The 23,712-nt window shown below is 41.6% G+C and overlaps 2 protein-coding genes across 8 annotated transcripts; both read left to right on the top strand.

Moving 5' to 3' along the window:
- The first annotated feature begins 1,280 nt into the window (after nucleotides 1-1,280).
- Nucleotides 1,281-7,362, top strand: LOC115685912 (DEAD-box ATP-dependent RNA helicase 42). 5 transcript variants are annotated; one of them, XR_004006283.2, is made up of 3 exons: nucleotides 1,281-1,427; nucleotides 2,920-6,735; nucleotides 6,870-7,362. XR_004006283.2 is itself a non-coding variant. In XM_030611060.2 (3 exons), exon 2 carries the CDS (start codon nucleotides 2,929-2,931, stop codon nucleotides 6,415-6,417), a length of 3,489 nt encoding a protein of 1,162 aa, XP_030466920.1. In that variant the 5' UTR covers nucleotides 1,281-1,427; nucleotides 2,920-2,928; the 3' UTR covers nucleotides 6,418-6,419; nucleotides 6,870-7,362. The 5 variants fall into 5 exon arrangements, 2 of the variants coding, with proteins under 2 accessions (XP_030466920.1, XP_030466923.1); XR_004006284.2 differs by having other exon boundaries at nucleotides 6,856-7,362; XR_008816768.1 differs by having other exon boundaries at nucleotides 2,920-6,783.
- A 4,401-nt stretch (nucleotides 7,363-11,763) lies between these two features.
- On the top strand, nucleotides 11,764-23,712 carry LOC115685914 (uncharacterized). 3 transcript variants are annotated; one of them, XM_030611069.2, is made up of 19 exons: nucleotides 11,764-11,913; nucleotides 13,275-13,384; nucleotides 13,950-14,105; nucleotides 15,058-15,123; nucleotides 15,242-15,331; nucleotides 15,493-15,798; nucleotides 16,125-16,222; nucleotides 16,701-16,736; nucleotides 17,985-18,105; nucleotides 18,221-18,457; nucleotides 19,209-19,304; nucleotides 19,416-19,481; nucleotides 19,671-19,709; nucleotides 19,794-19,928; nucleotides 20,186-20,547; nucleotides 21,279-21,372; nucleotides 21,841-22,023; nucleotides 22,547-22,667; nucleotides 23,124-23,712. In XM_030611069.2, exons 2-18 carry the CDS (start codon nucleotides 13,286-13,288, stop codon nucleotides 22,643-22,645), a joined length of 2,283 nt encoding a protein of 760 aa, XP_030466929.1. In that variant the 5' UTR covers nucleotides 11,764-11,913; nucleotides 13,275-13,285; the 3' UTR covers nucleotides 22,646-22,667; nucleotides 23,124-23,712. The 3 variants fall into 3 exon arrangements, with proteins under 3 accessions (XP_030466929.1, XP_056168182.1, XP_030466932.1); XM_056312207.1 differs by lacking the exon at nucleotides 11,764-11,913 and having other exon boundaries at nucleotides 21,285-21,372; XM_030611072.2 differs by lacking the exon at nucleotides 11,764-11,913 and having other exon boundaries at nucleotides 23,118-23,712.

Genomic DNA, 23,712 nt, shown 5'->3' with positions numbered 1-23,712 from the left:
TGGCCACCGAATTATGTGTTTCTTTTCAATTTGATCCTTTTCGCTAGAAAGGCTTGATGGGAATGCGACGATCGTGCTAACGTCCCGCGCGACCGATGAGAACTTTACAGATGAGGTGAATTACTTTTTTCTTGGAAATGGTCCATTTGACGACGAAAATAGAGAAAAGAAAAAATTTCGTCGGGCGATGGTCGGATCGTCACTAGGCTCGAGCAACAAGACTAGATTTACTTGCGTCGTACCCACGAATGGAAAGAGAAGGAGGGCCGGAGGGTCGCTTGATCTTCGCGGTAGTTTTTGGGTGAGAACCCTGTGGAACTGAGCAAATACGGTGCTCGCCGCAATGGTCAGTGCCAACGAAACTCTCATTATCATATCCAAAGGTTGATTCTGAGCTAAGTAGGACGGTTTTGCCACGTAAGCTATATGATACTTCATTCAGCGCTCGCCACGTGTTTAGGTGGGCCCCACTGATCAATCCCTTTTTCTTCTTCACAGTTTCTTTCTTCTTTTTTTCCTTACTTTTTTCTTTTCCCTTTTTTTCCCTTTGGCCTATGGCCGGAGGCAAGGATTGCTCTCGCTCGATCTAGCGAGGGCTTGACCCTCGCAGCTTGGGTGAGGGCGAGTGCATGGGCATGGGCAAGGACGAAAATTTTATGAGTGGACTGATGACGGAGGAGAGACTGTTAGTAAAAAAGCGATTGGACAACCAGGTGGTGTTGAAGGCGTCGATGGAGTTAGTGTCGAAGCTGTAATTGATGTGGAAATAGATGATACCTGCCTGGAGAAGAAGAAGAAGCGAAAAGGAGGGAGAGGAGGCGAGAGGGAGGGAGAAGGAGAAGGAGGAGAGTAAAGAAGAGACTAAATCTGAAACGTGAGCCGCACTTAGATTCGTGGCGATTAATGAATGGAGTGTCATTTCGTTTACGTGACAACATTGGCCCACCTAATATTTTCAGTCGAAACTTGTTCTTGGTCTCTCCTCTTTCTCTCTCTCTTTCAAATTTTCGTTCATATATATATTTATTTTTTTCATCTCAGCAGTTAGTCCCGATCGCCATTGATATAATGCTCTCGCGTTCCGTTCAAATATTCGATGGTAGGATAAAATTAACCAAAAAACAAGAAGGAAAAGAGAAGGACTCAATTGAAAAGAAAAAATTTTAGACCGGACTTTAAATAATTTTGCGAAAGTTCATCGCCGAAAACAGAAAAAGGGAAAAAATTTGTAAGGTACTGCAATAGGCGGTCGGTCTCACCTTAATAGGGATTTACTCTCTTCAATCTCGTTCGACCGTCTTCAGTTTCGTGCCCTCTATCCCTCCTCGCGACTGCACCGGAACCGCCACCGCACGCGGCGGCGATCGATTTTGGCCCTCCCCCTCTCCCCCCTCTCTCCGCCGCTTCGGTTTTTCCATGCGTAGCTCGTGAGTCTTCGATTCCTCCCAACTGTTTCATCTCATCTCTCGTCGTTAGCTTTTTCCTTCGGTGAAATCCACGGTGCGCGACGCGGCCGCCCGCTTAGGGCACGCGGCCCGCGCGAATCTCGCTCGATCGAGCTGGAATCGAGGGAACGAGACGCCGCCGCGCGCGTCTGGCGAGAACTTGATTAGCATGCTGCGGATTGAGGTTAAGGCTGCGGTTGAGCCGCGGGGTTTGGATTTCGAAGGGGCTATGATGCGTGGGTTGTGTGGCTGAATCGCTTTGTTTCGTCATTCGTGTCTAGCTCTGCGGCTCGCGGCGAATTGCCGCGAATAGTTGGCGCCCGCCAGTTTATCTGGGTTATCATTTCTGGGCGGCATCATGGGCACTGGCTTAGTTTTAGCACAGGCACTAGGTGATGGGTTTACCCCAGGAAGGTTAAATTTTATGGATAGGGAGGACGGCCTACAAGTGAAAGATAGCTTGTCGACCCGAGAGAGTGAGGGGAAACCGTGGCATTTCATTCAATTTAATTCCTCTTTCGAAGGCTATCCTGGACTCATACTATAATCTTCCTGTTTTTCTATGCTATGCTATTCGTTAGCTCTTTGGTAGAGTTTCTCTATCTGCTCCGTGGCATTTAATTCAGGGCTTGAAGATGGTTATGAATCTTGTAAATCGAATAAAGAGTGTGTGAAATCATGAGCTTTAAGTGTGACTGGAGCTTCAGTTTTCGGCATCAAAAGACTTATGTGTGCTCAATCCGAGGCATGCATTGCTTTGACTGTTTGATGTGTCTGATTTTAGGGTTTACTTGAATTGCCTGTATCAATTAATTATTGCCTCCCGTCTTATGGTTTATTTGAACCATTTCAAATTCCAATAATCTCGAGAATGAAGTTGGCCCATTTCTCCTTTTTATTTGCATTTTTTCTTTGAATATGAGTATTTTAATCTTCCCAATTTTCCTCTCTTCATTAGCTCTCAGGTGCAATATCTATATTTTTCTCAACGATATTCAGTTTAAGGCTTGAATTTTGTAGCTGCTTGCAATAATCTTGTGAAGAAGGTGTTCACTTGAAAAAATTTTGAAGGCTTGGGGATTATCCCCTCTAGAATTCTAGTACATAGGACATTACGTTGTTCCTGTCAAACATCATTACTCTCTGGACGATGGTGTAGTTCAGCTTGGGACTTGGTTCAAATTTTAGCATAATTTTTTTTAACCTGAGTTCAGCTCCTTATTTTGCATGTTTCCACCGGTAGACAAGCCCCTTACATAATTTGATATATGGACTATGCACCTTTTATGTTCTCTTTGATTGAATAGTGATTATCAAGTTTGGCTGGTGGTGTACTTCCTTTCTCAATAGCTTGAAACTAGTGACATTAGTTTGTTCAAGCTTGAACTTCTAATTGTTGTCTATGACTCTTTTGGTGTTTTCAAACAACTAAATCTGGTCACGCTTAGTATGTCTGCTGGTTCATGTTTTGCAGGGACAAATAATGGAGGATTTAAAACATAAATCTAGGAAGGAGGCAGAATCAAAGAAAGCTCATCGAGATCATGATCATGATCGGGAAAGAGAAAGGGAGAGGAATGGGGAGAGACATCGAGATAAGGAGAAGGAAAAGAAAGAGCGCGATAGTCGACGTTTTGAAAGGGAGAAGAGTAGTGATTCTGATGAGAGGTATGAGAGAGAAAGAGAAAGGGAGCGAGAGAAGGATAAGTATAGAGAAAAGGAAAAGGATAGAGTAAAGAGTCGTGACCGTGAGAAGGAGAAATCTAGAGAAAAGAAGAGGGATAGGGAAAGGGATAGAGAAAGAGAGGATAGAGAGAAGGAGAGGGAGAAGGAGAAGAGAGAGAGGGCAAGGGAGAAGGAGAGGGAGAGAGAGAGGGAGAGGGAGAGAGAAAAGGAGAAGAGGGAACGCGAGAGGGAAGATAGGGAGAGAAGTAGAGAAAGAGAGAAGAGGGAACGTGAGAAGGAGAAGGAGAAGGAGAAGGAGAAGGAGAGAGAGAAGGAGAGGGAGAGGGAGAGAAGGATACGAGTAAGGGAAAAGCGTCGGGAAGTTGATAGTGATTATAGTGAAGATGATTCCCAGGAGCACGACAAGAAACGTCGAAGGAGAGATGATGATGAAAATTATGAAGAAAGAGATCGTGAAAAGGGTAGGAGCGGGGGAAGCAAGCGCCGTGAGAACAACGAAGATAGCCCGAGGAGGACTGATGAGGAGGATTCAGAGAATAAAGACGATAAGCCCACTCGAGAGGAGGAATTAGAGGATGAGCAAAAGAAATTGGATGAGGAGATGGAAAAGAGGAGGAGAAGAGTTCAAGAGTGGCAGGAGCTGAGGAGAAAGAAGGAAGAGATGGAGAGGGAAAAGCGGGGTGAAGTGAATGTGGAAGAAGAAGAAAAATCTGGAAAGGCATGGACTCTTGAAGGAGAATCTGACGATGAGGAGGGTGCTCCCACGATGAAACCAGATATGGATGTGGACGAAGATGAACTTACTGATGATACAACTGGGGATGCTATGGTGGTGGATTCTGAGAATGGAGACACTGCTCCAGATTTAGAAGAAAGGGAAAATGGTGCTGGTGGAGATGAGGAAATTGATCCATTGGATGCCTTCATGAATGATTTGGTGTTACCTGAAGTGGAGAAGCTGAATAATGCCGTTCCTACTTCAACTGCTGCTGACGATAATTCAGACATGAAGAGAAAAGATAAGAAAAATAATATTAGTAATGGAAAACTGGCGAGGAATGGTCCAAGTAAGTCTATGGGAAGAATTATCCAGGGGGAGGATTCCGAATCTGACCATGGAGATCTTGAGAATGAAGGAGATCCTTTAGAAGATGAAGATGATGATGAGTTCATGAAAAGGGTCAAGAAGACAAAAGCTGAAAAACTGTCCATAGTTGACCATTCTAAGATTGATTATAAACCATTTCGCAAGAACTTTTATATTGAAGTAAAGGAGATCTCGAGGATGAGTGCTGAAGAGGTAGCTGTGTACAGAAAACAGCTGGAATTGAAGCTTCATGGAAAAGATGTGCCAAGACCGATTAAAACATGGCACCAGACAGGACTCACGAGTAAAATTCTGGAGACTATAAAAAAGCTTAATTATGAGAAGCCAATGCAAATTCAAGCTCAGGCTCTCCCGGTAATCATGAGCGGTCGGGACTGCATAGGTATTGCAAAAACTGGTTCAGGCAAAACCCTTGCATTTGTGCTGCCAATGTTGAGGCACATCAAGGACCAGCCACCTGTTGTAGCTGGAGATGGGCCAATCGGTCTGGTGATGGCACCTACGAGAGAGCTTGTCCAGCAGATACACAGTGATATAAAGAAGTTTGCCAAAGGAATTGGTGTCAGATGTGTGCCTGTTTATGGAGGTTCTGGTGTTGCCCAGCAAATTAGCGAGTTAAAGCGGGGTACTGAGATTGTTGTCTGTACCCCAGGTAGGATGATTGACATTCTTTGCACTAGCGGGGGGAAGATAACGAATCTGCGTAGGGTCACATACTTGGTCATGGATGAAGCAGATAGAATGTTTGACATGGGTTTTGAACCTCAGATCACTAGAATTGTCCAAAATATCCGTCCAGACCGTCAAACTGTTCTATTTTCTGCCACTTTTCCTCGTCAGGTTGAGATTCTGGCCCGTAGAGTCTTGAACAAACCTGTGGAAATTCAGGTTGGTGGCAGGAGTGTTGTGAACAAGGACATAACCCAGTTAGTCGAGGTGAGACCGGAAAGTGAAAGGTTCCTGAGACTGTTAGAATTGCTTGGTGAATGGTATGAGAAGGGAAAGATCTTAATATTTGTTCATACCCAGGCGAAATGTGATGATTTGTTTAGAGATATGCTAAGACATGGGTATCCGTGTCTTTCACTTCATGGGGCCAAAGATCAAACAGACAGGGAGTCCACAATAAATGATTTCAAGAGCAACGTATGCAATTTACTGATTGCTACTAGCATTGCTGCCAGGGGACTCGATGTGAAGGAGCTTGAACTGGTGATTAATTTTGATGTTCCTAATCATTATGAAGATTATGTCCACCGAGTTGGTCGGACAGGTCGAGCTGGTCGTAAAGGCTGTGCTATAACATTCATATCAGAGGATGAGGCTAGATATGCGCCAGATCTTGTCAAGGCCTTGGAACTTTCTGAACAAGTAGTTCCTGATGATCTAAAAGCCCTTGCTGATGCTTTCATGGCTAAAGTGAATCAGGGGCTTGAGCAAGCTCACGGGACTGGTTATGGCGGAAGTGGTTTTAAGTTCAATGAAGAGGAGGATGAAGTTAGGCGAGCGGCCAAAAAGGCACAGGCCAAAGAATATGGCTTTGATGAAGACAAGTCTGATTCGGATGATGATGATGATGGGGTCCGGAAGGCAGGTGGTGACATCTCACAGCAGGCTGCCCTTCAATTAGCTGCCCTTGCTGCGGCTTCCAGAGCCAGCACAGCTTCAAATGTGACTCCTAGCACAGTTGGTCAGATACCAAATGTACTTCCTGCTGCCCTTCCCAGTATTCTTGGTTCCACAACTTCTGCAGTTCTACCAGGGACTCTGCCCGTTTTGCCCACTGACGGGGCTGCCCGTGCTGCAGCCATAGCAGCTGCCATCAATCTACAGCATAATCTTGCAAAGATTCAAGCTGATGCCATGCCCGAGCACTATGAGGCTGAGTTGGAGATAAATGATTTTCCTCAGAATGCTCGGTGGAAAGTCACCCACAAGGAAACTTTGGGCCCTATTTCAGAATGGACTGGTGCAGCCATTACCACCAGGGGTCAGTTTTTCCCTCCTGGCAAACCACCAGCTCATGGAGAGCGGAAGCTCTACTTGTTCATTGAAGGTCCTACCGAACAATCTGTCAAGAGAGCTAAAGCAGAATTGAAACGTGTTTTGGAGGACGTCACCAATGCAGCACTATCACTTCCGGGCGGAGCCCAACCAGGCAGATATTCAGTTATTTAAGTGTAAGGACACAATAGACAGCTATGTCTTACTCAATGTGTTTTTGCCTATATTAATTTACAATGATTATAAAGCTCTTTTGCTAGAAGAGACAGGATGACCTGGTTTTCTCGAACATTATATCTCCCATTCCTATTAGTTGAATTTCTTCTTTAGGTTATGAGTTGTACTTAGGGGACTCTTGTGATTCTTTTCCCCTTTTGATTCCCTTTTTTGTTTGTTTATCTTGCGGAGCATGGGATGTAAGTCTGTGATGGCGTGTGCCAGTCCCTGCCAAGCGCAATTCCTGTTGTGACTGAGAGACTGATTAGTTCCATGGTGCGACTTCTTTTTCGACACTTATTTGATTGAAAGCATCTAGTGCTTGTAATGCAATCTAACTGTTGTCTCTGTTATACTTTTTATTGTTCCCCAATACTCTGATTTATCATTACTCAGTCATGCTTTTGCAGATTTGAGGACGCTGGTTGCCTGCTCAGAGGGGTTGTGCATCTTAAATTATGAAGATATGAATGTGCATGCCAGCCACTCTACCAGTACTATCGAGGAGAATGCATGTTAATAGTTTGAGGGTTGTGATTCGTGAATGAGTAGGGATGGTGTTTCTCCGTAACCGTCGGTTCATACTTTTTTTTAAGGAGAAGATATGTCGGTTCTGTGCCGGGAGTGTCCCTCTCCTTTTTATGGTGCAGGTATGCTGGAGGTGACTCTGAAGAATTCTTCTGCTGGCGTCACTACTTCTCATTGTGTACCGGCATTATGATTTTTACACAGCCTTCTTTGCTCTTTTGAGCTGGAGGAGACTATGACTGTACAGAGGTTGCCCAATGTATCTTCTCCTTTCTGACATCCACATGTGAATCGCTAGAACAGTAGCATATACTTAAGCTGAGATTGAACAACAGCAAGATATGTCATGAATTACAGTTACATCCTTGTCATTAAGTTCTTTTACCGATTTGTTTTATCGAGCTTCGACGCGAGAGGTCTGACCATAGAAGATGAAAATAGTACCACGTGCAATGATTTAATAATCCGCACAAGATATCATCACAGCCTTTAGTTAGTGTAGTTGCCAAATTTCCAGGAAAGGGGATGAAAAGATGTCATTCAATTCGGGTTGTGCTGCAGATGGCTCGTGGCCCAGCCCGGTTGGCCCTGTAATTATTAGTGGCTGGACCCTCAGATGTTGCTTTTCGTGTGCTGGAAATGACAGGGCATCATTTCAAGTCGTCGGACCTTTGCTTTTGTACAGTGTTTCTGTAAGGACCGAGCATTAAGAAACTTTCGAGCTTGGATGAATCACCGTCAGTGACTACTCCGGCTTCGGACCGTTCCCTAGTCAATTCTTTTCTCGGCTATAGTATAGTATGCCAGCATCATTGTTCGATTTTTCTTTCCTGCCCGTCGTCATTCTAGTATTGCTCCGGTCCTTTGCCCGCTATTCGTGATAAGGTATTTGCTGGTGATACATGATTCGAGCCGTGCGGACCCTTTATTTATCGACATAATTGGAACTTGGTCCTCGGAGCGATGATGCTCTGGGAATTATATATTGATGATTAGTAACGATTATCGCAATCGGCAAGAGGGTCATTGCTTTGTTTATCGGGTGTGTTAGTCAATATCAGGCTCATTATAAAAGAGATAGCTTTTCAAGGGTGTGGGTGGGTCTTGCACGTTCAGCTTGGTCACCTTTTACTCTTTCCTCGACACGTTCGGTTTAGCTTATTTTGTGGTCATTCGTTGACACTGATTTTTCTATTTCCATATGAAGAAATTGATCTCGGCCTTGGATTTTTTTCCCCCCTCACTCGTGCTGAGATTACTCATCTCACCTTCTCTCTTTGGATGAAGTTCGACTCTGAAGAAAAGAAAATGAAACTAAGATGCCATAAAATCAGACATTCTTTCCTTGGAAAAGCCTTCACGAACTCTTGATCAAAGGAGCAATTCGAGAGACGAGCTTCGTGTTCTCCTGATCGAGAAAGCAAGGCTTTCCAGCTTCATTCAGCCATGCCAACGAACAGTCCAAGTCAATTCTCAAGACGGACAATTTCTTAATTGCAGAACCTCCATAGTCCTTTTGTCTAAATAGTCAATCGGTGTTGCTGTTCTATAGTACTATGTGTAAAGTCTGACAGACCGGCCTCGGCCTACCCTAGCCTTGAGGGCCTTCAAGGCCGGCGGGGGTACCGTCTAGCGGTCTCTGGTTTTGGTTACATAGGATGAGTAACGTAGCGACTCCGACTCAGCAAGGTTCTAGTAACCAAAAAACATAAGAAATAATAAGGAAAAGAGATGATGGTGTTGGGCGGAAATAAGTGTACGATGCCAAATCTATCTAGAAGATATTTCATTTCACGCTGAAAGTATTAATGTGCACGATGTTCTTGGACAACGAAGTCAGACATGTCATGGAGATAGGGACGGAGACAAGTCAGTGCCGGTATGCCCCCGGTCTCAGAGAGTAGCCTTATCCTCTCCTTTTTCCCTATATGAAGATATGATAATAGAGCGAAAGTCAAGGGTTTTTTTATGTGTCACTCGAATTTCAAAGACGAGTTTTGTTTGGAATGTAAATACACTTTTCGTCTGGAAAATCCAATTTGAATATCTAAGGGCGCGTTTAATTCGGCTTCGAGGGAAAGCCTTTAGGAGAACGCAAAGGACTTCAGGCGATAGAAGTTTTTCAAAATGCAAATAGTGTTTGGTAAAATGTAATTTAAAAGTAGATTGAGAAGAAATTTTGACTTCAATACCATTCGAAAAAAAACCACGCTCTGTGAAGGACTTTTGCTAATTTTGCTCTTTTAAAAAGAGTTGACAAACCTTTCTTGCGAGACTTAGCTGTCGGCCAGCCTTGCCTAAGGTTGCACGACTGGTTGGGGCCGCGTGACCCGAGCGACCACCGCCTGAGGTCAAGTGGTTGCTCGACCTCGGTGTCGCCTGGGTTGCGGTGACTCCAAGCGACACCGCCTGGGGTCGCGCGACCTCAGGTGAGGTTGGCCAACACCAGATTGGCTTGTCGGCAGCCAGATTTGGCCATGCCGGTGAGGTTGCGTGAGGTAGAGACTTTTTCGGAATTATAAAAGTTGAGCGAGGGTAAAATTGAAAGGAAAAAAAAATGTATTTGCATTATGAATGCTTAAAAGCTCAAAGCACTTTCGAACCTAGCCTCAGCCAAAGGGCTTTAGAGGCCTTTAAAAATTCAGTTGCATCTTTCCAAAAGTTTTGTCAGAGGATATTTGCATTTGGCCAAGGGTTTTGGGAAAGCGTTCCCAACCATAAGTCCTGATTCTATCAAATGTTGTAAATATCTCGTATCAAAGAAGGCGCCATTAAAGTCCAGATAAGTGGGTTAGATATATTTTTCTTAAAATGATATCCAACTTTCCTTCTATTGCAATTGAGTGATGTGTATTAGGCTCCAATTGTTTCACGAAATATAAATAATTTATAAAATATTTTCATAAAAATAATCATTTATATTGTTTAAAATAATTAGTTAATAAAAATATTTTCATTATCAATAATAATTTAGTTTTAAATATTTTTATAGAAAATGAAAATATTTTGCATTCAGTTATTTTTTGTAAACGATACAAATAATTACTTTTTAGAAAATACTTTCCAAATTATTTATTTTTTGTGAGAACAAACACACTCTCAGTATCATTTTTTTGGCCTAATTCCCTAAAAAAAAATCCCAACATTAGATCTACTCCCAATTCTGCTTCGAATTTTTTTTTTTGTTTCCGAAAAAACCCTAATCTTTAGGTCCAGTCCCAAATTTGCCTCGAATTTTATTTTCTAATCACAAACTTTCAATTTATTATCAAATCTACCCCCGTGGTCTAGTCCAACTTGACGTGGCATTTCCACGTCGATAACAAATCCACATTACCATGGTGACATGGAAAATCATCTCCAAAATGAAACTATTATAGGAGATGAAAATTATGGACGACTAATGACGATTTTTGATAGAGGGGAACTAGAGTAAAAATTTGTGATTTTTCCTTTAGACGAAAAAGGTTCGGAGCAAATTTAGGACTTGACTTAAATTGGGTTTTTTTATAGACAAAGAAAAGTTTGGGGAAAATTTGGACCGGAGGGTTTTTTCTAGACAGAAAAAGTTCGAGACGGAATCAAGACTAGACTTAAAGTTTCGGGGGGCTTTTCAGGGAATTACACATTTTTTTTTGTCTGAAAGTTGGTATAGTGTAATAATGTTTGGTTTAAAGTTAGAAAAAGGAATAGCCGGCGGCAATAAAAGCCTATTTTGCTTCGTAGGAGAGAAAGAATATCCCATAGAAGCAAAGGGACATTCGCCTTGTCCAAATTCCTAAGTAAAGGAGTTTGAAAAGGAAAATCCATTTAACTGCCTATTCATCCGGCTATGTCTAAAACAAATTGAAATAAAGAAAAGTTTTTGTTATTTTTAAAAAGAGCATCCTATAATTTAATTTCTAATTCTTGCTATTTAACAAGACGACCATGATTTTCTGAAAATAGAGAAAATCATTTGAAAAGTTCTAAACTTATTATAGGAGCGGTTATATTCAAACCCTAACTTTTTAGTTTGGCCAATTTAGTTATAAACCTTTTGACGATCTGTCAACATAGTCCTTCCGCTAACATGGCAGTCCCACTCAGAGCAAACTGTCTAATGTTGCACGGCCGGAGCTGACGTGGACGTATGTGGCACGGCATAAAAATTTCCTTTTCTTTTTTCCCGGCTTCCCTTCACCGGCCGCGGCCGAGGGCGTCCTAAAGTAAAAATCCTTATCAGGCGAGGCGTGCTCGGTAAAAAAAAATCTCTCCAAGCATCAAACGAGAGAAAAGAGATCACCCAGAAGCAAGTGCGCGGTAACGACTCCACAGACGCGCACCTTATTTTAGCATGCCGGGCCCTGCGCGTCTCGCATGCCCCCGCTCCTTGGTATCTTCATCTTCCTTAAAGGGAGGGGGGAATATCCTCTAATTACTTTACATCCCGATCCGAGCATGAGCGAGGCTGCCGCCCCGCCCCCCCCCCCCCCTCCCCCCCGCACAGTTTATAACGTCTTGCGCTCAGGACAATCGAACGGGGAGAAAAAACGAGAGATCACCCAACCACCCAAAGCGGGGCGCAAGATACCGTACCCTACGCCCGCGGGCACCGAATCGCGGACGATCGAGTACCGGGGGGGAGGGTGAAAAGACGAGACGGGGCCCCGGCCTTTAAATCTCCGCGAAAAACCGGGTCAAAGGGGGACACGCCCGCGATAAATCCGATACGCCTTCACGCCTCTCTCCCTCTCTCTCTTCTCCTCCTCCTGTGTCAAGCTCAGCTGCACTTTCTCTCTCTACGCTTTCTCTCTCTCTCTCTTCTCGCTCGCTCGCGCACCAATATCGGAGGACAACTAGCAGCTGCAGCTCCTCCTCCTCCTCCAGCGGCGCGCCGGCAAAAACGGTCGCCCCGCGGTCTCCTACTTCGTCGCCCGCCTGAAGGTTAGTTAGGGTTTTTCCCCGCTCCCCCCGCATCTGGCCGCGCCGCGCCGTACCTTCTCCCCCCGCGTCTCCGCCGTCCGCCGGTCCTCGGCGAGAGCCGGCCGGTTCTTCTTCTTCTTGTTTTTGATCCGATGATTGGGTTTGGCTCGGCCCGGACGAGCGGCGGCGCTTCGATCGTAGGATCGGTTTTGGCCTGATTCGCTGCGCGCAGATCAGTTGGTTTCTCGATTGGTTCTGGTGGGGGGAAATGTGGATTTGGCGCGAGCGGGGAGAGTGAAGGCCGGGGATAAGAGTGTGCCGTGCTGTGACGTTTTCTCTTTCTTCCTTTTTCTTTTTTCTTTTGTGCCGGTGGCTCAGAGGAGGGGGAGGGGGGGTGGGGAAATGGCTGCGGTAGGAAAGTTTGGGATGGAGAGGTTTTGTATGAGCGGCGAAAGATATTGAGCGGAGGGTTAGGGTGATTGGGATTTTGGGTTTTGGAGAGTTTGGGGTCTGTGAGGTAGACTTCGGTGTTTTTATCTCTTCTCTGGGTCTTTTTATGGCTTCGGTCGCCGAGGACGACGAAATTGTCGCCTGTCACGGTAAATTCATCGGAGTGGAGCTCTAGTTCGCGTGTTTTTGCGCGCATAATCTGGAGCGAGTGTGGTCTTTTTAACCCATCGAGAAGACTTAGCATAATCTGAGAAGTTCCTAATGCATGGCTTTATTGTGGAAATTGATGCTGCTGGTCTCCCCGTGTGTGTGTGTCTTGAAAATTTCAAATTGTTGACGCTCTTTGATTACATAATCATGTGATTTCAAACAAGTACGGGAAAAATTCTCTCCCTTTTTTTTTTGTGATAAGTAGGAAAACTTGTCTTTTGTTCACCTGTGCATGTTGCTTTTCCAGAAGTTGCTCCCTTTCCTTATGTTGCTACGTTTGTAGAAACTGTGAAGCCGAGCTGCATGGAGATGAAAATAGGCTTTACTTTTATGCTCCCTTTCCTCTCTTCTCTACGGCATAACGATTGTTGCAATCTTCATTGGATAGACTGGATTTCAGTGGTAGAATAGGTAGCCTGGATGACTCTTTTTTTTTTGAAGGTCCAGGTTGTTGTGCTCTTCTCAAATGTCTATATAAACAATGAGTATTCAAGTATGTCAAAGATAATACCAAGGCACCAGTCTAGAGGATGTCTGGAGAGTTCAACTACTGGACATTTCTTAACCAAATTTCTCATGCATAACTCAGATTCGATTGAGAAAATTCCAAGATTCATCCTTGAATTTTACTATAGTTGATATTGGAGGATGGAAGAAAAGCTTACCATAGAAGATACTGTAAAGAAGATTTCCATTTAATAATTTGTGTTTTTGAATTGCAGAGGATCCTGCGATGCACCGTGTGGGTAGTGCAGGAAACACGGCCAGTTCTACCCGCCCACGCAAAGAGAAGAGGTTTACATATGTGTTGAATTATGCAGATGACTCAAAGGTTAGTAGCATCAATCCTTTCTTTTAATTGATATGCATTTTAGGGTTTTATTTTCTCAAATTTGACAATTTTTGTGCTTTGCTTAGGTTGGACCCATATTTGTCTAGTTGATGGAATTTTTAGTTTATGAGTGTAGAAAATTTGAGTTAAAAGTATCAGTTGGCATAATGTAGACATCTTCAGACGAAGTTTTTTGGGAACTCAAAGAGCTTTGTTTATTAGATATGAGTTACTAGTAGTAATGTTCACTTGTTATATTGATTTTCAACTATAGCAAGAAATGTCATGTTGAGCGCATGCCTAGTTTCAATCTTTGTCTTTTAATGTTTCTTTAGAGAACCTTTTTGTGTGCCCCTTACTATTACCATCACAAATGTTGAGTTTGCAGACAACTGTATCTTCTTGCATTTGATTTGGGCAGTTCTTCCCCCTTAGTAACAAAGAGATGCAATTATAATGTATGCTAAAATAAAACTTCTGTTGGTGATGCCAAATAAATTTTGTTTACTCAGTTATAGCAAACAACTTTAAAACCTCATCTTTGTTGTTGTTTCTCTGAATGCAGCATTGTGCAGGTATAAATTGTTTAGCCTTATGGAAGTCAACATCAGATGGGGGTGATTACCTTTTTACTGGGAGCCGTGACGGTATTTTGAAGAGATGGGCATTGGACGAAAGCGCGGCTACTTGCTCGGCTACATTTGAGTCACATGTCGATTGGGTGAGGTCTTTTTTTTCCCTTTCTTATTAGTTGCGACAATTTCCTTTGGTTTAACTAGAAAAATGTGTTGCTAGTTCCTGGGTTGTTTATTTTGGATGGGTTGTTCATCAACAGATTCTGCATTAATGATGGAGAACAATGGCGACAACCTTTGAAGACTTACAGAAGTCGTGCCAAATAAAGATTTGCTGTTTGTTTTCTAAATAATCAAGAATCTTCTTAAGCGATTGGGTCTATTAGGATTTTAATAAGTTTCCCTTTCTTAGTTGGAATTGGATTAATGTTTCCTTTTCTATTTAATAGTTGGTATGTTTTTCCAAGTTTTATTAGGATATATTAGGTTTCTTATTTTTACTCGGAGCAATACTTTAGAGAGTCTTTATATATGGTTGTAATTCTTCTTTTGAATAGAGATGATGATTGTTTGAATTTGGCAATTTCATTTCTTTGGAATTGTGTGATACATTTCGTCTCTTTGGTGTGATGCTTAAGAAACCCTAGGTGTGATGCTTAGGAAGCTTTTCGTGTGAAGTTTAAAGATTTATTCTTTGTTGTGGGACTTGTCGTCCTATATTCCTAGCTGGGAAATAATAAACCTTATATATCCTAATAAAACTAGTAAAACACATATCCACTACCAACTAGGAAAAGGGAACTTATTAAAATCCTAATTGACTCCAATCACTTGAGAAATTCCTGATTAAACAAAGAAAATAAACAGCAAATCCTCATTTGGCGCACGTTTTGCATGTGTTCAATAGTTGTTGCCATTGTTCTCCATCGTTTAACTTGGGTTTGTTCTTTAGAATTTTTTTATGCAATTGAATTTTTACATAGTACTTGGACATCCTTGTGCCCCCAAAGATGATTAGGAGACATGAGAATGTATCAGTAAATATGATGCCATGGTTTTACAAAACCAATATAACATCTGTAAGTATTGGTTTTGCAGGTTAATGATGCCGTCCTTGCGGGTGATAACACCCTTGTCTCTTGTTCTTCAGACACAACTCTAAAGGTAATATCGAGTTGATTATCGTTATCCCTGTAATGTGCATGTGATATTGAGTGATTTTTTTAGTTCTGTGATTAGTCTTTTCTTTATACATTTTCCTTTGTGACTTTGAAAACAACAGACCTGGAATTGCTTGTCTGAGGGAGCTTGTACGGGGACTCTTCGTCACCACTCTGACTACGTCACTTGTCTTGCTACAGCAGTAAACAATGTAATTTCCTTGACAATATCTCTGTGATATAATGCTGAAGGGTCCCCTGACCTGCAGCCGTATAAGTCTTGACCGAACAAGTTCAAATTGAGCATTGGTCCTTACCGCTTATGTATTAGGGAAGCCAGTTTCTGATTGTTCTGTAGTGTCATGCATTTTAGAGCAATGTTGTTGCCTCTGGTGGCCTTGGTGGGGAGGTCTTCATCTGGGATCTTGAAGCTGCACTTGCCCCGGCCTCAAAGTCTGGTGATCAGATGGATGATGATTGTTCCAACGGCATCAGTACTAGTGGGAATTCTCTACCTGTTAGTGGTTTACGTAGCATCAGTTCAAGCAACAGCATTTCTACTCACCCCAGTCAGTCTCCCGGCTATGTTCCAACTGCGGCTAAAGGTCATAAGGAGTCGGTTTATGCACTTGCTATGAATGGAAGTGGAGCGCTTCTTGTTTCTGGTGGAACTGAAAAGGTATATTTTTGTCTGTGATGGTTATTGAGAATTCGTCATGATCCTTCACTGGAGGTTTTCAGTTTAGAGTTGATAGTAGTTGGATGTTATAGGAGAGCCTATTCCAATGGGACTCAAAGTTGAGTATCTGCCTTTGAAATTCAGTTTTTTAATCACTAAGACTGCTTCTAATATATTATCAATTGCTGCATTTTATTTCCATATACATGATTTTTTTGCTCGTTCCCATTTTAAGTGCTTGTACTGAATTTCAGCAGAAAGAAAAGTGCTCATTGTGTATAGAGACGAAATTTTGCAATAACGGATATCATATGATTTTCCTTCAGGTTGTGCGTGTTTGGGATCCAAGAAGTGGTTCTAAGACTATGAAGCTTAAAGGGCACACAGATAATATTAGAGCTCTACTTCTTGATTCTTCTGGCCGGTTAGTTTTACGTAGTATTGACTTCTATATGGAGATGTTCCTTGAGATATTTTGCATCTTATTTTGCACATTAGGATTTGTGTTAGTTTATCAAATTAAAGGAGAGAAGGTTGTGTTGGAATGGAGAATTAGGAATGATGTAGATGTTTTGCTTCACATTTTTAGCAATCCTCATCCTTAAGGGATAATAGGAGGCTCGGGATACTTATAATTCTTTGTTTCTCCTCTCTCTTGCTTGCTCGCTCGCTCACTCTCTCTCTGTGGAGGACTGGCGGTTGGAGCAGGGTATGTCTATGGTAGTTGTGCAAATAGTGTGTTTTATCTTTGCTGAGGCATGCTGTATATGAGACGGTCTATAATTTCATCAGTCCTGGATACTTGCAAGTTTGGCTTGTCTTGTTGGATGCAGATGCCTTCTCAATGTTTTATTCTCATTACAATTGTGTTAAGTTTGAGTCTTGGTATTTCAAATTTGCAGGTTTTGCTTATCAGGATCGTCTGATTCGATGATCAGGTGGGCATATGATTTCCTTTATTTCTCTTTCATGTCATAGCTGTGATATGTTGATTCATGTGGACGTAGGGTGTTGGTGTTATGACAACTTCATGTTTTGGAACTCTAGGATATGCTTCGGAATGTTGCTTTCCCGTAGGGATAGGTAGTAGTGGCATGGCTAGATAGTTGATGGGGACTTTATTATGTATCCTAACTGGCTATTATGTGGGCGAGAGTGAACTGTATTTTATTTTGTCCTTATAGTATCATTTGTTTTATTGTGTCTGTGTCATCTCCCCCCTTTTTGATGACAAGAAAGATATACTTCATGCTTGTAACGCCTGTGTCCAATGCCTACTATTACAAACAATTCTTCTTATGTGCTTTGAAAACATCAACTGGTAGGTGACTTTATCATGTCGCTGGGATCATGTCCTGCCAATCAAAGTCTATCTGAGAAATTTTATTCAAGTCGGATCTCCTGAACCTTGTTAGCACGAGTCTACTGGGAAGTCACTTCTTATTGGAGTATGCTCAGTGTATTGTCTCACATTCTCAAACCGTCTTAAACAAGTTTTTTGCATTTTATCCTTGATCGAACATGAAATGTCTTTAAGACATGCTTCTTTTGAGTTTGATTAGTCTTGAAGTTGAAGATACATTTCTATAAATTATGATTCTCTTGTAATCCAAGAATTACTAGTTGATAGTTTTTCAATCTTCTGGCAGCTTGGCATGTGCAAAGTCATGCGGTTTTTCTCTGTCAAAACTCGAGAATTTGGGAGATGATATATCATGGTTTAATTAAAAGTGTATGGAATCTAATCAAAGGGAGGTATAAGGGCTCTAGCTCCCTTCTCTAGTAGTATATTTGTTTTGTTGGTATTATGCGGTTTTTTGGGTTAGGTGTAAGATACTATAGGCTTTTGACCAAATCTTTTCTCTCCCCTTTACCTCCGAATGAGCTTGCTCACTTGGGTTGAAACCGATTTGCACAAAAGTGAGCTCATCAAAATGAAACAGAGAGGCACAAGAGCAAGCTCATTGATATAGTTTGCAGTTGGCACATCCGATGGTGTGTTGCAGAGCCCAGTTGACTTCTGGTGGTGTGTTGCAGATCTTGTACCTGTGATTGTACTGTGTCCCAATAGTATTTTGGTGTAAACTATATGATACTTTTGTCATAGAGAAAAATTTAAATTGCAAACTTATGCTGGTTTTTTTAGGTAAATGGTATGTTGATCTGATCGTTCATTTTTCTCCTAGACTGTGGGATCTTGGTCAGCAGCGATGTATTCATTCCTATGCTGTGCATACTGATTCAGTTTGGGCCCTTGCCAGCACTCCGACATTTAGTCATGTCTATAGTGGTGGCCGAGACATGTCGGTGCGTATAGTTTCTTTGAGCATCTTTGACCACAAATATGAAATTTTCTTTTCTTTTGCATGCCCTGCTGGCATTTCTAATAGTGATAGTGATGACTAGATGTCTTTATCCGCAGTTGTACTTGACCGACTTGGCAACAAGAGAGAGTCTTTTACTTTGCACGGAGGAACACCCTGTCTTGCAATTGGCATTGCATGATGACAGTATATGGATTGCGACAACAGATTCTTCCGTACATAGATGGCCTATTGAAGGACGTAACCCACAAAAAGTTTTTCAAAGAGGCGGTTCATTCTTGGCTGGGAATTTGTCCTTCTCAAGAGCAAGAGTGTCTCTAGAAGGATCTACCCCTGTAAATGATTCTCCTCCTTTCTACCTTAGCTAATTATTCAAAGATTCTGTTCGAGGCTGAGATTGTGAAACCTAGCAATTGCAGCCTTGTGATCTTATGGTTCTTATGCATTCTTTGCCATTTGGCAAATATCATACTCTTAGTTAAGCTATGGTTTTGTTGTAGTCATTTTGCATTTGATGCTTATGAATGTCGACCTTTGAGTGGAGATGTGTTCAGTTCCTCCTTATGAATTTAGGTTATTTGCACGACTTCTTCATATAGGTGGGTTTAGTTGCAGTGTGATCTTATTAGACTTAAATAATCTGCAACCAGTCCTGATCGATTCTTAATTCATAAGAAGATATTTTTTTGTGCTCTGTACTCGATTTGTGGCCATTTTACTGGTCATTTAAAACTCATATTGATATTGAAGAAAATTATGCAAGCTCAGATATGAAAAACGCGGAAAGAAAATTTCTTCCTTACTTTATCCTGTGATATATGCGGTTTCGTTGGTTTTGTTTCCTTCAACAACATTTGTATTTGTTTACATGGGTATTCCTTTTGTATTAAATTATCAGGTTTACATTTAAAGTAAGACTAGAAGTTGTAAAGTTAAGAAAGGACAATTACATTTTTCCTTCGAGAAGTTTGCATAAATTTATCTCCTCCTGTTGTTTGCATTCTCATTTCGCTCATTGCTGGCAATTGTTCTGCGTCCGATTATCTAATTTATGAATTACTGACAAACGAATGGTTAATGGTACAGGCTCCTGCATATAAAGAACCGAAGCTTACCATCCGGGGTAATCCTGGAATAGTGCAACATGAAATTTTGAATAACAGAAGGCATGTGTTGACCAAGGTGAATATATTATGTAATACCCTGTTTTTTTCTATTTAATAGTCGCTGCGGTTGTTTGTTATGCATTTGTTTGAATGGTTGGTCCTAATGGGCTTTTTATTTTCCCGATAGGATTCAGTGGGTTCAGTGAAACTATGGGAGATTACAAGAGGCATTGTGGTGGAGGATTATGGAAAGGTCGGATTAGTGACTTCTTTCTCCATAGTTTGATTTAGCTTAATTTCTTAAAATTTAGCGTGTTATTCTTGCGATTGGCTTTTTAAAATTTCACTTGTATTTTTTTTATTATTGATTTCACACTTTCTGTGCGGTACCTTCAGTATAATTCATGGTTTTGATGCTTTTGATATAATATTCTGATGTTAGGTATCTTTTGAGGAGAAAAAAGAAGAATTATTTGAGATGGTAAGAACCGTATCGCTACCCCTATGATTTGTAGTTCTGCCATACTATAGGATGGTGGTTAGTTACTAGTGTGTGCTTTGTCAGGTAAGCATTCCTCCGTGGTTCACTATTGATACCAGGCTGGGTAGCTTGTCTGTCCATTTGGATACTCCACAATGTTTTTCTGCGGAGATGTATTCAGTAGATCTCAACATATCTGGGAAGCCAGAAGATGATAAGGTGAAATATGTGCTGGTTTCCTTATCTCTATTCTGTATGTTAGACATTATGCTTGTATATTGTCCAGTGATAGTGGTTTCTCTATTATTATCTTTCTTCTTCGGGCTGAATAGTGTTGATGTACACATTTAATGTGAGCCCTGTTTGGTTTAGTGCTGCTGATTCTGTTCCGAGAGGAAAGAGGTAGTGAAAGTGGGGTGCACTGTCTGAAAATTGTGGCCCCTGCTCTTTCTTTTTAAAACATTTTAATTGTGCAGGTAAATTTAGGTAGAGAAACTCTTAAAGGTCTCTTGGCTCATTGGTTGACCAAAAGACGGCAAAAAAGTGGGCCCCAGGCTTCAGCAAATGGCGATATATTACCTGGGAGGGATGTTGCTGCCAGGACTCTTAGCCATTCAAGGATAGAAGTAGATGGCAATGCCGAAAATGATTCCTCAGTGTACCCTCCCTTCGAATTTCCAACTGTCTCGCCTCCATCCATCATCACTGAAGGTTCTCATGGAGGTCCGTGGAGAAAAAGAATTACTGATCTAGATGGAACTGAAGATGAAAAAGACTTTCCTTGGTGGTGTCTGGACTGTGTCTTGAATAATCGCCTGCCTCCTAGAGAAAATACCAAGTAACTTTCTGTCATCAATCATTATGTGCCCGGCAGTCCACTAGTGTATCAATTTTACCTGCTTGACAAGATACCATTGATGTACAGCAATTGTGCGTTTTCGTGTACCTGCCAGTTCTAGCCATTAGTAAAATTTTTACCAATCTATGCACTAGTAGTCATGCATTTGTTAATATAGATTATGTGCAGGCCTTTTTTATGTAATTCTGCCGATGTGAAATCTGTTGAATTGTTTGCTGTTTGTTTGCTGTTGGATGTTTTGTTGATTCTTTCTCCTTATGTTGGATTTAATGGGAAAAGAAAACTTTGAATGGATGCTTACAACCTCCAAACCAAGGGGGATTTTATCGATGTAAATGTTTTTGGTGCCACTTGTGCATTTCAAACTTGGTTGGGTGATTTTGGCTCTGCAAGCTGTCCTACACAACCTTCCAGAACTAAGAATCTTCTAGAGTTGTGATACCTATTCAGAGGTTCTGCATCTACTCCTTGGGCAGTCTAGGTTATTTTTGCTCTCTAGTTCATTTCTCTATTTATTACCAATTTTCGAAACCTCTCTTTCATTTTTTTTTTTTCGGTTCATTAGCTTGAAGGTAGATGAAGAATTTTCTTAGCAAAAATTAGTTAAATTGGAAGAGCTGCACTATGCTTAATGGATATGCTAAAATGTTCTTTTTTCCCCTTTTGATATTGAGATGATGTCAAATGCTTGTCTGATGCTATTTATACAGGTGTAGCTTTTACCTGCATCCGTGTGAAGGTGCAACTGTTCAGATCCTTACACAAGGGAAACTGAGCGCTCCTAGGATATTGAGGATACATAAAGTAAGTTTATCGAATGGAGCATGATGAACTTAGTTATGTGTTGCATTAACACTTGTTGGGTCTGATAAATGAGTAATGCTGCGAAGATTTTGTGCCCTTTTGTTACTTAAAAATACAAAACCTGAGGGGAACTTCTGAGCCAGGTGAATCAGTATTCACTGTGGATAACTTGGTATCTTTCTTATGTGGCTGTCTGCTGCTGGTGTTGCATGTTAGTATGCTTCATCCTGTTAAATATGCTTTACTCATATGTGCTGCTCTTATGGACGAATTGGCTGTTGGAGGCGGGGTGAGACCTAGCATGGCAGCGCTGACCTATGATCTACTTTCATAAACTTGGGTCCAGCCAGGCACAACTTGATTTTGAACTGATGCAATGATACTTTCTGGACTAGTTATGCCATGTTTGCCTATCTTCTTTGATGTCTTGTGCAGAAATGAGATACGATCTACTTATTGTTTATGAAGGTTGTCAATTATGTAATCGAGAAGATGGTTCTCGAGAAACCACTGGACAATGTGAACACTGAAGGAACGTTTCCTCCTGGAGGACATTTGCCACATTCATCAGCCGGAGACATATCTTTCCGGTCTGGATTGAAGCCATGGCAGAAGCTTAGGCCTTCTATAGAGATTTTGTGCAATAACCAGGCAAGTGGATATATACAGTTGGCAGTGAAACCATCCTTTGATCATTTCCTTTTGGCTTTTAAAGCTCGTTGATTTTGTTAGGAACACTATTCTAACTTAGGTGGAATTTGTACATTACGCTATCTGATTCTTCATGGACCTTTTATCTTTTGAGGATCCATTTGTTGTTGGTCAATGCCTAGATGTGAGGCATGTTTAAACGGCAGACTCATTTCTTGCCCTATCAAGGGTACCTGAATTTGGGCAACTTCTTGATGACAGAAGAAAGTCCTCTGCTTTGAGCTTTGAATGCGTTATGTGGATTTAGAGTATCATTATTACAATTTATGTTGTGGTGTTGCTCTGTGACACTAGTTGCGAACATCTATTCTAGTTTTTGTGCTTTTGTTGATGTATAATGATAGAATCTTGTCAACTTGCCGACATCTTGACTTCGCACCAACTTTTGATCCGATTATTGCATTAGTTGCTATTGACATTGCGATTGGGTATAAACTTTTGCCTCAATCTTGGCTCTCTCCAGGTGTTGTCCCCAGACATGAGCCTAGCCACTGTCAGAGCATATATTTGGAAGAAACCCGAAGACTTGGTTCTTAACTACAGGGTGGTTCAAGGCAAATGATCTGGTTTGATCCTACAAGAGGGTGAGTTCTGGCCTCATGCTTCGCATAATAATGGATCTTCTGATCCTATTTGCTCAAAACATGGATCTCGCTTGTGGTCGTGGTGCCAGTGTTTGAATCCTACGGTCTACAAATATGATAAAATGATTGGCTCTTGTCTGTGTTCAGTTATCCTTCTTTTTCCATGACTAATGCTTGATAGTTGAAGTGAAGTATTGCTGTGGTATTAATAAACAGCTTAACCTCTATTTCTGCTCAAAACACAGAACACGGACTTTTGGATACTGTACTTTGAATAATCATATATACAGCATTTAAGGCTAGTTCACCCGAGAAAGGAGGCGAGAAATACTTGAATGTGTTGTATTCTATAGTCTGTTCATCATTTTGAAGTCCAGTTTTTGTTTTGAAGAGAATAGTAACTACTACATGGGGTGGATGAAGTTATCTTATTCTGTTACTTTTTACTAGTTGCAGGGTGGCTATGCATACGCAGTGGAATATGTTCCAGGGTAAATTTTGGTGGAAGGAGTTTGATATTTGTTGCAAACTTGACATGGCCGGGAGTGTGCTGGGTCTTTGTACATTTGTGGACCGCTTGATTGCTGACTTTGGCATAGTCCTCTCGACGCGCGAGAACGCTATGGTCACCATTTACCCATACTACAATTATGAACTTCATCTGAGCTGCTCACGAGCATGTGCCATCGTAACTATATATTATGGGATGCATCTTCACGCCTTTGCTCAAGGAGTTGTGAACTCTGGACAGGGAGAGAAAATTTCCTTAGAAGAGCCGACTTAGGGATTGCAAAATCTTTGCAGATTTGTAGCTAGGTGCAACCCTAGCCATAGAAATTTTCTTGTGATTTTGTTAGTTTGTTCCTGAAATAAAACAACTTACATTTATAGAGAAATGGACATTTCATATAACATATCGCTACTATTCTTTTTTACCTTTCATGATGTATCTGTGCTACTTTGTGCTGTAAGCATGAATGACAAGATCGAGTGTGAGAGGGTTCCGATGTAATCTATGGAAGGGGGAAATTTTGCCTTGTTTTCA

The sequence above is a fragment of the Syzygium oleosum genome, unplaced genomic scaffold (assembly GCF_021117445.2).
Source record: "Syzygium oleosum isolate NSW1041296 unplaced genomic scaffold, Sole_v2.1 Sole_v2.06, whole genome shotgun sequence".
NCBI lineage: Eukaryota > Viridiplantae > Streptophyta > Magnoliopsida > Myrtales > Myrtaceae > Syzygium > Syzygium oleosum.
The sequence above is the reverse complement of the archived record's forward strand: the minus strand, read 5'-3'. Positions and strand labels throughout refer to the sequence as shown.